Source organism: Lactuca sativa, chromosome 2 (assembly GCF_002870075.4).
Source record: "Lactuca sativa cultivar Salinas chromosome 2, Lsat_Salinas_v11, whole genome shotgun sequence".
In the NCBI taxonomy this organism is placed as follows: Eukaryota; Viridiplantae; Streptophyta; class Magnoliopsida; order Asterales; family Asteraceae; genus Lactuca; species Lactuca sativa.
In genome coordinates this window covers 230,863,336-230,878,427 of record NC_056624.2, presented here as the reverse complement: position 1 = coordinate 230,878,427, position 15,092 = coordinate 230,863,336, and the positions used below count along the sequence as shown (strand labels likewise).

Genomic DNA, 15,092 nt, shown 5'->3' with positions numbered 1-15,092 from the left:
AACTATCTTGGAGAAATCAAGGATAAACCTCCGATAATAACCTGCTAGACCAAGGAAGGTCTTAATCTCAAATGGAAACCTCAGAACCTCCCACCACATCACGGCCTTCAGAGTCATGTCTATTCAAATTTCAACAACCAGCTACTTCTTGACTCTATTTACTTTACTTTTTTGTTTTCTAGATTCTACGTCGATTTTAATATTTATCGAGTATTAGGTCATGAAAATGTAAAGTGTAATCAATTGCAGATTCAAATTTTAGCACGGAAGCAAACATTTAACTATTTAAGATAAATGTGAAAGAGAGTTGGAGAGATATTACTTGGCTAAAAGATAAAAAACAAGATCAAAGAACAAGCCCACTCACTTAACAGGGGCTAATTTGTGTATTGTAATTAGTAATTACAGCATATTGAGGTATGAAGAATGAATGATAATATAATATGGGCTAATTTGTGTATTCTAATTGGTAATTACTATGTGATATGTTGTTGTTATCTGTGTCTGGGTGTCTTCCATTCCATTCTCAAGTTATTGTATGTATAATCAATCCACTGATTTGATGGGAGGGATTTATTGGATTGGAGTATAGTACTATTCGTATTCGTTCGCACCAATGAGATTGTGACAGGTGGTATCGCAGGGATATGGGCAATCAACTTTTATAGAAACATTTCTTCCGAAGTACCAATCACCAACTGATTCTGCAATTGTCTGCATAATGTTTGAAAATGGATTAATAATTAATTCATTAAAAGCAGATTTATACAACAATAACAAACAACAAATAAGAAACCTGATTATGCAATTGCGGGGAGTCGGGTGCAAACCATGTGTCTTGTGATTCACTTTGGCAATGAGCGAAACATGAATTTATAAACGTTCCTCCTCCTCTTCTTGAATAGAACACGAATGACCTCAGAGCTGTAAGCATCTCAACCCTGAAAGCTAAACAAAATGAAAACATTCAAGTAATTTGTATTAACTTTTTAAAACTAGTCTTTGTAGAAACAAATGAAGAACCTTGCAGAACGCTTATTTGGTTAGGAAGGCATTCTTTTGGATTCAGTTTGCAATGATTCCAATGTCCACGTGGATCAGCAGATGGTGGAACTAATATGTGGTGAAACTGTCACAAACACATGTTAATTAGAATTCTTTCTTGCTTATATCAATTCTTTCTTGCTTATTATATCTTACTTGGTATACATCGTAGGCGGAGTTTAAGATGAAAACTGGAGGTGTTATGTACTTCAACAGATACTGAGGGAAGATGCACTGCCAATTAACAATTATGTCAAAATAATTTTCAGTTTACGAAGAAAATCGAAAGAAAAGAAGAGAGTGTAAGCTATTAATGAACAATACTTGTTTGGGATCAGTGATAGAAGTCGTGCAATTCTCATCCAGGTTCTGTTCTATTCCCTGTCAGAAAAAATTCCTTTTATTGTTTCTGTTTTGTACAGAAATATCAAAGAAATGAATTTATTTACTACTATATTTTAAAATAGTTTGTTGGGGTACCTGTAGAGTGACAAGATGCTGAAAGAAAGTTCTTTGGGTGTGGTTCATGGTGATATCTGGTCTGCAACCCAAAAAGGCGAAAATCAAAAACAAAATATATACTGCTATATATTAATTACAGCAAGACTTGGAAATCGAAAATATTAAACTGTTAATTTTTAATAAAAAGTTATATAAGAACATACGAGTCCATGAAAAATCCAGCATCACCAAGACATTTGACAGTGGTGGTATTTGGTAGATAAGTGGTGAAGTTATTGCAATGCAAGTAGGATGCTAAACCCCCAGCTGAACACCCAGAAAGCAAAGCCTGAAAAATTTAAGTCAACATACACACAAAAAGTAATACTACTATATATATATTAAGATGATGAACTTCATTAATTATTGAGTAGATTTTGAATTGAGGTGTATTGTATATACAGTACCTTGTTAGCAAACCTCATGCCTTTTGGCAGAAGATCTTCAATAATTGCTTTCCAAATCCGCTGCCCTCGGAAAAACAGAACTAATGTCTGTTTTTGAAGAAAATGTTAGTAGAATGTTGGTATTATTAGCAAGAAAGATTACAGTATGTATTTGTTAATGATGATAAGAAAGAGTAAGAGGTAAACAATTAAACTATTTAAGTCATAGTATTTATTATTGTACCCCATTGTCAAACTTATTATCCCCAGCAAAAGATCCTCCATCGCAGTATCGAAGCTTCACACGATTCCAGTTGTAAAAATCTGCTTATCATAAATGAATTTGTCTCATGTAACAGCATATGCTTATTGGTGTCTTCATAAATGTAGATAAGGAATATAATTAAAGATGATTTATGGTTTATTTTCATATGGTTCAAAAAAAAATTACTTTAGTTTGGGATATGTATAAGAATGAAAAAATTAATAGATATCTTGGTAAGCGAAAAAGTTTCACGGATTATATCGAAAAATAAAAAAGGCCACTTTTGGTTATGGATTGGAAAGTTAATATTAAAAAGTTGATGTAACTAAATCTACAGTTTGTAGCAAGTGTGTGGGTAGCACTATAAAAGGAAGATTTTGTAGGAGGCAGAAGTTGGCTGTTTGAATTTTGGCCCCAGATTTATCGTTTAATATGTATACATTTATTATAGAATAAAGTAAAAAGAAGATAGTTTGTCTGTGGTCCTTCTTGTGGTAGGTCACGCCCCATTTTGGTTATTTTTGCCTATCATTTCGCTGTACTCAAGTATGAAACATGTAATGAATGTGTTTCAAGTGCATTCACTTGGGACTAAGCTTCATGTTTATGGGACAAAAATTATACTAGTAATTTATCGTTAAGCAAGTTTTTTTGACTTAACCCATTGAGTCACTCCAGATGAAGTCAAAAAAAAATCATGTATTATCAATTATGTTAAAACTACAAAGCTGTGAAAAAGAACAGTGAAAAGTATAACATTGCAGTAAAAAGAACACTGATAACATTGCAGTTGACCATTGTCCATTAGATTCTGTAATGAAATATGACAGGAAGAAACACAGTAATATAGGTAAATGACGTTGGTACCCTTCCATTTGTAACCCTACAATAGTGGAAGTTTGAGAAGGTAAGGGTAGTATTGAGTTTTCAGAGTGTCCAACCAGATAAAGGTGGGACAAAAGGCTTAGTGGAGGCAAGGTGAAAGCTGGAAGAGGAAAGGAAAAGAAATCCAGTAGCTGTCTACAATAATTAAACACGTGAATAGGACAAATAGAATTTGCGCGGGAGCACATCGTATGCAGTATGCTTTATTTATGGTTGAATTAATTTACGGTTGGATTTCAAGAATTCTTAGAAAACTATACCAATATTGGATAAATTATTATATGATACAGTCAAAACTATATACTTTGTATTTCGTTGCTAGTTATTCTTTCTTTGAATTCTAGTTAATTACTATGTAGGAAAGAGTGAATAAACAACAGTGAGAGGCATTCCCTTGTTATATATTTATTTTTGAAAGAAAAATGGTAACTCGTTCAAGCAATTTAAAAACAATTATAAAAAATCATGATACGGTATTCAATTTAGACATGAAACTGGCATGAGCTTTATAGGCCAGGTCCCACCATCCTTTGTGTCATTGGACATAATACATAATCCAAAAAAACATATATCTACTATTTAGATCTATATATAATGTATATAAAAGCACATCATATCTTCTTTTTTTTTTATATCATAGCTTTTGGCATGGATGGACAAAATATTACTTTATTAAGTACTTATTTTTTAATATACTAAATATGTATTAGAATTTTGTTATTATTAAATAAGTAGGAATGAAATATATCATTATTTTTGTTAATTATTTTTTCATTAAATAGTTCATTGTACATTAAACTTCAAACTGATTGTAGAGTAAAATACATCAAAATACAACCTATTATGCAACTATATTGGCAAAAACTCAGATATTATTATTTTTATTTAGAAACAGAAAACATTATCTTTTTACCAATCAATTTATCCAAATTTCAATTAAAACGCTATTAATCGGTTTCATTTTAAATAATCTTATAGTTGTGGCCAATGAGATATGACATAGATGTTCCATGTTATTTTTTTTTTTTTTATCAAAAGGTAAAACTTGGTAGAGATGTGACGTGGCTGGTGTGATATGGTTGTCAATCATGTTTTATCTCATGATAAGTTATAAAATGTCAAATGGATGACAAAGGAGTCCCATGACATCAACCACATCACATTTAATTGCTACATCACTTAAATAAAAATGATTAATAGGATTTTACTAAAAATTTGGATGAAATTGGTTGATAAATATAAGGCGTGTCTCATGTTTTTTAATAAAATAATATAAGAGTTTTTTCATATAGATGAATAATTCGGTATGATTGAATTTAATCTATTCTAGAAAGACAACTTTAAACTTCCATCCATGTACCATATGGTAATGGTCCCTCACTTAATGAAGTCATTTTTTTGTTTTCTATAAATCATAATCCTAGTGAGGTTGTGTTTTCAATTGGGACCATCATTTATTTTGGTTTTGTTATCAAGGAAACTAACGTCTAGAGTTGAAGTTTACAAACATCTTAATCATATCCATTAATACAAAAGCATCGGATGATAAAAACAGGTTAAAAGTAACAAGAAATTTAGGAAAACAACATTACCAGGATTGTGAACGGGGTTATCACTGAGAATGCCGGAGAAGGTCTCAAACTTGTTCATCAATCTTGTAGATCCACGACGGGTTTTAGCTCTCTCTGCACATGTTTCGATATCATTACACCACCCACCACCCTATCATTACCATTTCAAACCACTAATTATCATTATTATAAACATATAATGGACCCCACAAACGAAACTCTTGTTCGATATGCAACGTTATATTTGAATCAACGGAACAAAAATGTAATAACTACTTAATAAAGTAGCTTCCCTTACAATAACAATCATAAATTTTGGAAAAGCAATCCATACATTTATGGATTTAAAGTTAGTGCTTGGTTATTATGTTTTTGCTTAAAAACCCCCCATCAATCTGCATAAGTCATTTCAAGAAAGAGAGAAACGTACATCTTTCCCTAACTTGGTTATATATGGGGTCATTGTATTTTTGTACTTTACAAAATCTCAAACTAAAATACTAATCATCTATAAATTATTATTATTATACAGACACTTGAGCTTCTACGATGCTAGCCATTATAATATCGTGACTTCCTCGTCAACAATATTACAAAGGGAAATATTTGGAGAAATTGTTGTCTTACTTCCAAACAGAAAATGAATCTATGGATTGGAAGATGGGCCCCAATATTTTATTTACATAACTAATGTCGTTAAACATAATAAGAAGGTTTTTATGATTTAGGGAGGGAACTAGGTAGTCGACGTGGGGAAGATCAAGCTTCTACTGCCATGTCAAGCTCCCACTAACGAATGGGAGGGAGTCGGCACTACTACATCAAGAACGAAATATGATAATTGAAGGAGGTGGAGAAAGGGTTCAACATCAAGTGTGGTGGCGATGGTGTTATGTTTTGATGTCGTTGAATATGGATCAATAAAGGAGACTCGTTTAAGGAGATTGTGTAGGGATTGGTTATAGGGTGTTGTGAGATTAATTAAAATTAGATATAGAATTATTTTAAAGGTATACAAATTATACAAAATGATAATGGTATTTAGTAATGGTGTAATAGCAATTTTAAATCAAACGTGAAATAAAAAGAAGTTGTATGGACCAACTATTCAAGAACCTAAAACCCATAAAGACCATCTTCATAAATAAAAATATTAAAAATTTTTATAAAATACACAGATCATTTATAAAAGTATGCCTATTATAAATTAGCAATGTGATTTAAATTTTATGTCTTACAAGTCATAATTTCAAAAAAAAAAGTAAATAAATAAATAAATAAAACTCTGATATTCAATATTTTTAACATAATTTTTTCTATTTAAAAAATGACATGAGTCACGACCAAAAAGTTTATCAAATATTGATATTTTTTTAGAATAAATAAAATTTAGTCTTTTTTGCTAAAAAAAATCAAATACCCAAAGATTACCAATAAAACTATTAAAAAAGTTGGGAAAAAAAATACTATGGTTTTTTATTTAAAAAGGAAAATTATTAGGTTTAAACAAATAAACCGAAAAATATAAAATGTTTTACAATATTAACCCAAGTTATTATGATACGTTCAAAAAACCAAAGACTGTAACTCTAAATGAAGGTAGGAGCAGAAGTTCTTATCTTACTGGAAAGAAACATATATATAAAATGCAATTTACAAATTTTAAGCAACGGACGCATGACTTGTTTGTTTTATAATTTTCTAGCAACAAACAAGTAACTTGGTTTACTTTTACGTATCAGTAACAAACCTTTGTACATTGTATAACATGATATGAAAAAGACAAGTTTGAATTTTAAAAATTAGTGTTAAAACATTGATTTGATAATTGCCCATTAATACCATATATTGTTACCAGTTGATTTATTAGTATTTCTTAGGTACATCATGTTGTTTTATTTTGTATAGCAAATTCAACAACAATGAGCTACAGCTACAGCCTACTAAATAATATACTATTAACTATAATTGATCTTGTCATGATTAGGTACATCATGTCGTTGTGGTTGTATGAGGAAGCATCTACAACATGGGTAGGTTGAAAGCATGTGACTAATGATATGTGAATTGATGTGTTTTATTTTATTTAAACTATTACAATAAAAAAATTTAAGCAATAGATTTCTTTATCTTCTCAAACATTTATTCCGTTAAAACATAAAACATTTGTATACACACAACTACATATGTAATTTAATTTAATATATTTCTAACTTAATTTAATATATTTTTCTGATCATACTTATGAGTTTTCGACTTCTTAAATTTAAGTGCAAGGAGAAAAAGGCAAGGGGAAAAATTACAGGGACAAAAGATTTGTTTGTTTTTTCTTTCATTATTTTTTTTCCAATTAATTTAAGAAAGAAAATTATAAAAAGTGGAAGATTTAGTAATTCTGTAATTATTTTTTATAACGACAAAATTGTCCATTTATTATCTTACCATAATTACAATTATGAAATATTTATGACACATACACACACATCTGTCTTACGTCTTTCTCTCTCCTCACAAACACGCTCATACACATGTGCATAACAGACATACACACGCAGAAAGCAATACGCTAAACCTTTTCTATGTCTTAAACTCCTAATAACAATTATGCTCCGCTTGCAGCGATATATTTTTCTATAAAATACATAAAACCATTTTTATATTGGATTTGCATATACTCTTCAAAACATCATAAATGATACACATGACTGTTTTAACTTTCTTACTTCTACTTTTGACCATTTAGTGATCATCAAGTTATAGTCAATCACTATAAAGTTAATTCTGGAAAAAGTAGAGTAACGCTAAATAACTTCAAACAAGAAAGAACATAGATCGCATCGACACACACAAAAATAAATTAATTAATTAATTAATTAAAACACTCAAACTGAAACCTACTCATATTCGAGTTATCACGAAAAAAGTAATAAAAAAATCGAGAAATATGAAGGTGGCATTTGGCAAAAGATCTGGAAAAATGCAAAAGAGCAAAAGAACAAAAAGTGGAAGTACCTCAAATTGCAAAAGCCAGTTGCGAGCTCCGGCGCCGAATCCTCTATGTATATGATAAGCTGGTAAACTACCGTCCAAGCAATCTGCACACACAGACACGGATTCATCATTCCAAAAATACGTAAAACACCTTTAAAAAGTTCAAATTGAAATATAATAATAAAAAAGTGATCACATGTAAACAGAGATTTCATTATAATTTTAGTATTTATATATATAAATAATAAAAAAACATATACATACAAGCTCCAAGCACCGTAGTGCTGCGAACTACGGTCATGTTCACCAGAAGGCGATCATCGGAAGAAACAGACGTTCCGGCGCATGTTAGCATGGCGATGACGACTAACACAATCGTAACAACCAGCTCCATTCCAGTAAGCTTCTCGATCAACTGTTTTCGATACGAATGAAAGATTTAAAGTAAAAACAAGAAAAATGAAATCCTAACTGTATCTTATATAAATCTCATTGTCGTTTCAGCGCCAGCAAAAAAAAAAAATCAAATTCGGCGCGTTTTTTTCTGATACGAAAACAAAATCACTCTCACCAAAATTGGAATCAAACGTATCTTCTATGTATTACAAAAAAATTCCAAATGATTTAAGAGAAAGAAAAGACAAGAAGAAAGACGATAAAGACGAAGAATCAATTTACAGAGAGAGAGATAGATGAAGAATGAGGAATGAAGAGGAAGGTTTCGGTTTCGAATCTGGGAGATGGGCGGGGACTGGGAAGAGTGAGTTGACGGAAAAGAGAGGGCCCACCGAGTAGAGCGTGGGCCCCACAGTGAATGGATGGATGAGTGGGGCGGGCCCACGGTCCAGCTTAGAGCCCAGTTGGTGAAAATTATGAAAGAAAAGTCAAAAATTGAGTACCTGGTTTGGTGGTTGTTATCTTGTTCCGTTTGGTGGTTTGCCTAACTAATTGACAACCAGTCCTTTTATTTTGTGCCTTCATGGGTGTTATGTGTTTTCAAATGGAATACCTTATTAGTTAGATGATAAATACAATTTAATGTTCAAATATTTAGGTATTAATTTTCATTATTTAAGACCGGTTATTTACTTTCTTATTCGTTACACCGCAATTTATTATTAGGAGGTAAATGAATTACTAATATATTTTGCTTTCCTTTTAAACCAATTTAAGAGATTTGTATCATCTAATTCATGAAAGATTGAAATGTATCTTCTTTTTCAAAAGAATGTCATGTTATTCTTCTTATTAGTTATATCTGGATGCTAATAAATTATAAATACACTAACAATCAATATTTGATAGGGTGTTATTCGTCTACACCAATCTTAACAATAAAATTTATAATCTCAACATACAACTATCATGTATTTTATATTTAAAAAAGTATAAAAAAAAAATTAATGCAAATAATGTTTCATTTGCAACCTTACATTATTTTTTTTGCATCAATATTATATCCCCGTCTATATTATTTTTTATAACCCTAGAGGCTAGATGGATTGTCAAAAGCACTTATTAGGTTTTTTTATATATTTATCTATATTTATTTGTCATAAAAACTTTATAAAATATATTATTACAAAAAAAAAGTTATTATATTTATATTGTACCTAATCATGTTTAATAAAATAAAAATAAATTATTTAATAAATATAAAACTTAGAATATTTATACTCATGATTAATAAAGTAAAATTAAATAAACATAATCTATGATGGAATAAAAGTAACACATGAAACAATTGACATCATTTTGGTGCATATTTCCAAAATCTAGTATTAGTACCATCCCTCACCCTTTTTTACTCCTAACAAATGTTTAAATTATTAACAAAGGTATTGATATTACTACTACTCTCTGTAAGATCTACGATATGCAAGTTGAAGATTTGTCTCATATTTTGATTAAATGTGAGATATCCACGACTATTTGGAGTTTCATTAAGAAATGATGTGATGTTTTACATTCCTTTGTTTGTTGAGGTGGTTGATGTAATTCATTGGATTGATATGGTCCAGTTATCTACTTCTAAAAGCAATCTTACTAAGGCTATTATTATTAGCGGTGAGCATAGACATGTACCCGTCTAAATTAATAGGAACCGGAACCGACGGTTCCTATAGTGGTGGAACTGGAACCGGAACCAGCTATATTGGTTCCTAAAGATTTGGAACCATTCATGAAACTAGAGATGGCAAAAAAACATGTACTCTACGGGTACCCGAAACCTTAACCCGAGTTGACTGGGTAAATCCCCGAGTTGACCGGGAACGGGGACGAGGATGGGTATTACCTGTTGGGTACCCATATCCGTACTCGAAACCGGCCCCGCTGGGTACCTGATATATATATATATATATATATATATATATATATATATATATATATATATATATATATATATATATATATATATATATATATATATATATAGTATTATTTATGTTTTTATTTTTAATAATGCATAAGCAAATGTTCATTAGACAAAATAAGGTTTTCTAATAATCAAACGTATAGTTTTGGGAAGACTTTTTATTTTTTTTTTTGCAAAAATGATTTAATTTGTAACCTTCAATGTTATTGTTCGTGTTTGAAGACATTCAGTGATTATAGTGTTTTATATTAGTTCTGTTAGTTTTTGTTTTGTTGGTTAATATATAATTATGAGTTATTTTTCATAAAAGTTTAAAACTTTGTAACGGGGAAAAATCCTCGATTACCCATTGGGGATCCCCGATACCCATTGGGGATGGGGATGGGGATAGATTTTTAATCCCCGATGGAGATGGGGATGGGGAACACGAAACCCGGTATACCCGTACCCATTGCCATCCCTACATGAAATTGTCGGAACCGGTTCCGAATACCCGGCGTCTTATTTTTAAAAAATAGAAAAAATTACATTACGAAAAAGTTATAACTTCATGGCTTACTTTTTAATTTATAAATACTAGGTGTAAAACTCATGTATTACATGGGTTAATATATATATATATATATATATATATATATATATATATATACACACACACACACACATACACGCACATATATATAAATGTTTAAATATTTAAGAACTTTGGATTTATAAGAAAATATGAAAAATAATGAATTATTAAAATTGGTTTTTTTATCTCTTAAATTTAAATAAAATAATGAGCTTTAATTTGGGTATTTTGAAATAAAAAAGTAAGTCCATTAATGAAATTAATATTAATTTATTACTACATTGATTGTAATTATTACATTAAAGTATCATGTTGAATTTATTAAAATTGAAATAACCAATAAAATGATATGTGGAAAAGAAATTAATTTTAAATAACCACAAAAATGACATTTGACAAATTGAATGAAAGTGTGACATGTTGCAAAAAATATTCATTTATTAGAGTAGATTATAAAAGGATGTTTAGAAGAAAAAAAAATTTGTATATATCCTAAATTGCAGTAGGTTGTTTTTTAGTCTATAATGACGTGTTTGGCACGGGGCATTTGGGAGCGTTTGACAGCTTCTAGTTTCTAGCAGTTGACAAAACACTCCGTTTTGAACAGAAAGTCTCTTTAGTTTAAACAAAACGCTTCAAATCTAATTGTTACTTCACATAGCGTTTAACAAAACGCTACCAACTATAAGCTATATGCAACCCGTTACCAGTTATTTTTACAGAACACGCCTTTAATTTTAGTTTTATATATTAAAATGAATTCCAAAACTAAATAGTTAACCGTAAACAACCATATTATATGTATTAACCTGGTTTTAGTTTTATATATGGAAATGTAAAAGAATCATTTCAAATGCCTACTATAACAACGATAGTAATCAACATTAAATGTATGCGAAAATAAAAATAATTTGTGAAAAAGCAAAAACAAGGAAACCCTATGAGATTGTGTCACACCCCGAAACCAGAACGGCAGAATCGTTCCGGCGTGGAGGACGTCATATTTAACATCATAACCATTATACAATAAGAATCATAGTAACACAACCATTATATATATATATATATATATATATATATATATATATATATATATATATATATATATATATATATATATATAGTGAGGTTCAATAGAGAACCATAATTAACCAAGGAACCAATCTTTTTTTCAACCTTTAGAACTTATTTTTTATAAAATAAAAACTAAAAATACAAAAATTCATAACTTTTTATCCTTTTTCCAATTATATAAAATTCGAATTTTTTTTACGTCAAATTCACAATGTGAATCTTCGAAAATTCACAACGTGAATCCGGATTCACACGGTGAATCCGAAAAATATTTTTCACATTCACAATGTTAATATATGAATTTAGATATTCTTAGATTTTTTTTCGATAAAGAATAAGCTCTAGAAATTGAAGAAGAGATTTGGTTCCTTGAAAAACTCATAACTATAGTTCTCTATTGAACTTTTCCATATATATATATATATATATATATATATATATATATATATATATATATATATATATATATATGAAAATTGCTTACATCCGTTTGGAACTTGTTTTAAATACACCAAAAGTATGTAGAATTTAAAAACATGACTCTTATTACTCCGACTCCTCTAAATCCAAGAGGTACATGTTTACTGATTTCCTGAGAATACAAGCAGTTTGAAAGAATATCAACATAAAGCTGGTGAGTTCATAAGCATTTAGTTTTGGTGGAAAATGTTTCTTTGATCATTTGTAAAGTGTTCCTGAAGAAAATCCTATATTTTATTATGAAAAGTGTGTTTGAAACCCATTCCTTCCATGACTTCCAGATTCATACAAGATATGTACAATCCAAGGTGTCGTGGAACGAATGTGAATATCCGTTAGTTACTTGTTAAACAATCCGTTTATGAAAGGCCGAGTTATCCCGAGAAAATCCTATATTTTCCCTAAAAGTAGGTTGTTGGTTATCCGTTCTAAAATGAAGTGTACAAGTATCTACCATAATTATATCGTTAAACGTAGTTTCCTTGAGAAACCCTGGTTACTCCCAGTGAGGTATATCAACCTTATTACATAAATAAAGCTAATAAATACATGGTGAACTAAATCATGAAGGTATTATTAATACCATTTAGTATTCAAATCGATTATTACTTTGACGTTAGTTCACTTGATTTATTATTACAAAAGTAAATCTCTGCTATCTAGGTTGCGAGTTTTATAACCATAACTGACTGGATATGGCCTGCAACGGCTGGTATCCTTTATGACTTTGTCACCCGTAGACCTGTCGGTCCGACTGTAGCTAGCAGCCATGTACAGGGTTGTCAGTCTCGTATAGATCTATACACAATATTCACGCTCTCCCTACAGGAGATTCTGGTCACTAGTGTTAGTCCTACACTCTGATTCTTGTGGTGAGTGTTACCATGCACATGTCTCCAACTTAGACTAACAAATTTACAAGTAATAATATAGAAAATCCTTTTGTGATTAACATGAATCCTTTATAAAACGATACATTTTGCTACATGATTCATAAGTTCATTGCTCTAGTTTAGAAAACTGTTTCTACGAGTTGATTTGTTAATCGTTTGGTAAAATTGTTTTCCGTGTTAAAAGCATTTTGAAAATATAATTATCTTAAACAAAATAATATACTTTGAGCACAAGTTTCCTTGTAATTTTGCTTGTATCCCTCCTCCCCCTAAAAACATGAAAAACTCAGAAAAGCGTAGGGGTATGAACTCACCTTGAGCGAGTGGTTTGATTGAAGGATCGATACGGGAGGCTGGATGTTCAAGTGAAGCCGTGAACACAATTTGTTCCTAATTAACACGTAATGACACATAAATGAGTCAAATGAGGGTATTTCGCTACCAGATATGATGGAGAACCACTCTAGCGACTTGGAACTACTTGCACTAAGTGTTAGGACCTTAAAGGATTGCATGATGGAGATGTATTGCCACCTTAAAGGTGTGTGTGTCCATGGGTGTGCGGTCGTACACTCATGATGAGAGGTGCATTTATGGTGTTTTCAAGGTCCATGCTTGCATCAATGAAGTGTCCTAAGTCTATACTCAATCGTAGTGCAAGTTAAGGGTCCTAGAAGTGGGTTTGTGGTCCTAGGGTGTGTGTGTGGTCGCACACAGGAGTGTGCTGCCGCACACAAGGAGTGTGCTACCGTACAAGGGTCTGTGCGGCCGTACACAGGTGTGTGCGATCGTACACCCCACATGAAGATGTCCAAAATGTCAATTCCAAGGTGCAATAAGGCTGGGATCATGTCTATCTCGAGTATGGAAGTCAAAATCTCACCTTGGAGGGTGTTTTAAAAGTGTGCGGCCACCTAAAAGGAGGTGTGCGACCGCACTCACTTCCAAACATGAAGAACATGAGGAATATTGCACACTTAAGGCTTAGATAGAGTGGTCTTTCATGGATATCAAGTTAGAGGATGAATTACTCACGTTCTTGAAGCTTTGGAGGGTTCACGGTTGAAGAAACTTGAGAGAACGGTGTAGTGTGCGGCCAAGGAGTGAAAGGAATGAAAGGAAAAGGGTCTACCCTTTATATAAGAGTGGGTGTGTGGCCATGTGGGGTGTGTACGGTCGTACACTCCTTCCAAAAGGGGTGTACGGCCTGATTTTGACACTACACAACTTGTTGATTCATTCCTAACCTCGACCTTGGACAAACTCAAGCTTGGAACACTTAAATGAACCCTTAAACAGTACGAGAAGTCAACAGAACAAGTTTAACATTTATTGAATTGGCTAAGTGTACAAGATAAAAGTTTAACATTAATAAATCAGGAATTTTAAAGTTACAAAACTTAAAATGTAACGATTTTAGTTTAAATTGTAGCCTGAACATACATATTTTGTCTACAAAAACCTGGTATAATACGAACCAACAAGTTCCAATAAAAATAATTTATACTAACAAATTCCAATAAAAATTTCATTAACAAGACAAAAATGCTAATACAACATGAATTAACAAATACAATATAAATTAGACGTGAGACTTAAATACTTTTACATTAAATTTCATTAGCAAAACAAAAATGCTAATATAACATGAATTAACAAAATACAATATAAACTAGGTGTGAGACTCTTATATAATATAAATTAGGTGTGAGACTCATATATTATATGAGTTTATTAAAAGTAAAAATTTAATATCAATATATAAACATTAAATATTTTATAAACTATACTTTTACTTAACAGAATTTCGAATATTTATAAAAGAAATCAAATCGTTTGGAACATTTGTGAGAATTTATTATCAAATTAATAGAATGATTATATTTCCTTATAGAACTCGATAGAAGTTTATGTAATTTTGTTTTATGAAAATGGAAATTCCCAAAAATGACAACAGAAAAATAAAAAATTTAAAACTCCCACAAAATAACATGTGTAAAAATAAATAAAAGAAGCACATGTGGCAAAAATGTTTTTATTTATTAGGTTAT

General features: G+C 30.8%; 1 protein-coding gene across 2 annotated transcripts; it reads right to left on the bottom strand.

The window, feature by feature from the left end:
* Nucleotides 1–297: 297 nt before the first annotated feature.
* LOC111896304 (pectin acetylesterase 9) lies at nt 298–8,377 on the bottom strand. 2 transcript variants are annotated; one of them, XM_023892318.3, is made up of 13 exons: nt 8,215–8,377; nt 7,908–8,058; nt 7,665–7,747; nt 4,674–4,803; nt 2,176–2,255; nt 1,953–2,039; nt 1,710–1,834; nt 1,525–1,585; nt 1,369–1,425; nt 1,201–1,278; nt 1,024–1,129; nt 797–948; nt 298–714 (listed from the first exon to the last, which is right to left on the bottom strand). In XM_023892318.3, the coding sequence occupies exons 2-13, from the start codon at nt 8,035–8,037 to the stop codon at nt 595–597; spliced, it is 1,209 nt and encodes a 402-aa protein (XP_023748086.1). In that variant the 5' UTR covers nt 8,038–8,058; nt 8,215–8,377; the 3' UTR covers nt 298–594. The 2 variants fall into 2 exon arrangements, with proteins under 2 accessions (XP_023748086.1, XP_023748085.1); XM_023892317.3 differs by having other exon boundaries at nt 7,908–8,377.
* Between the last annotated feature and the right edge of the window lie 6,715 nt (nt 8,378–15,092).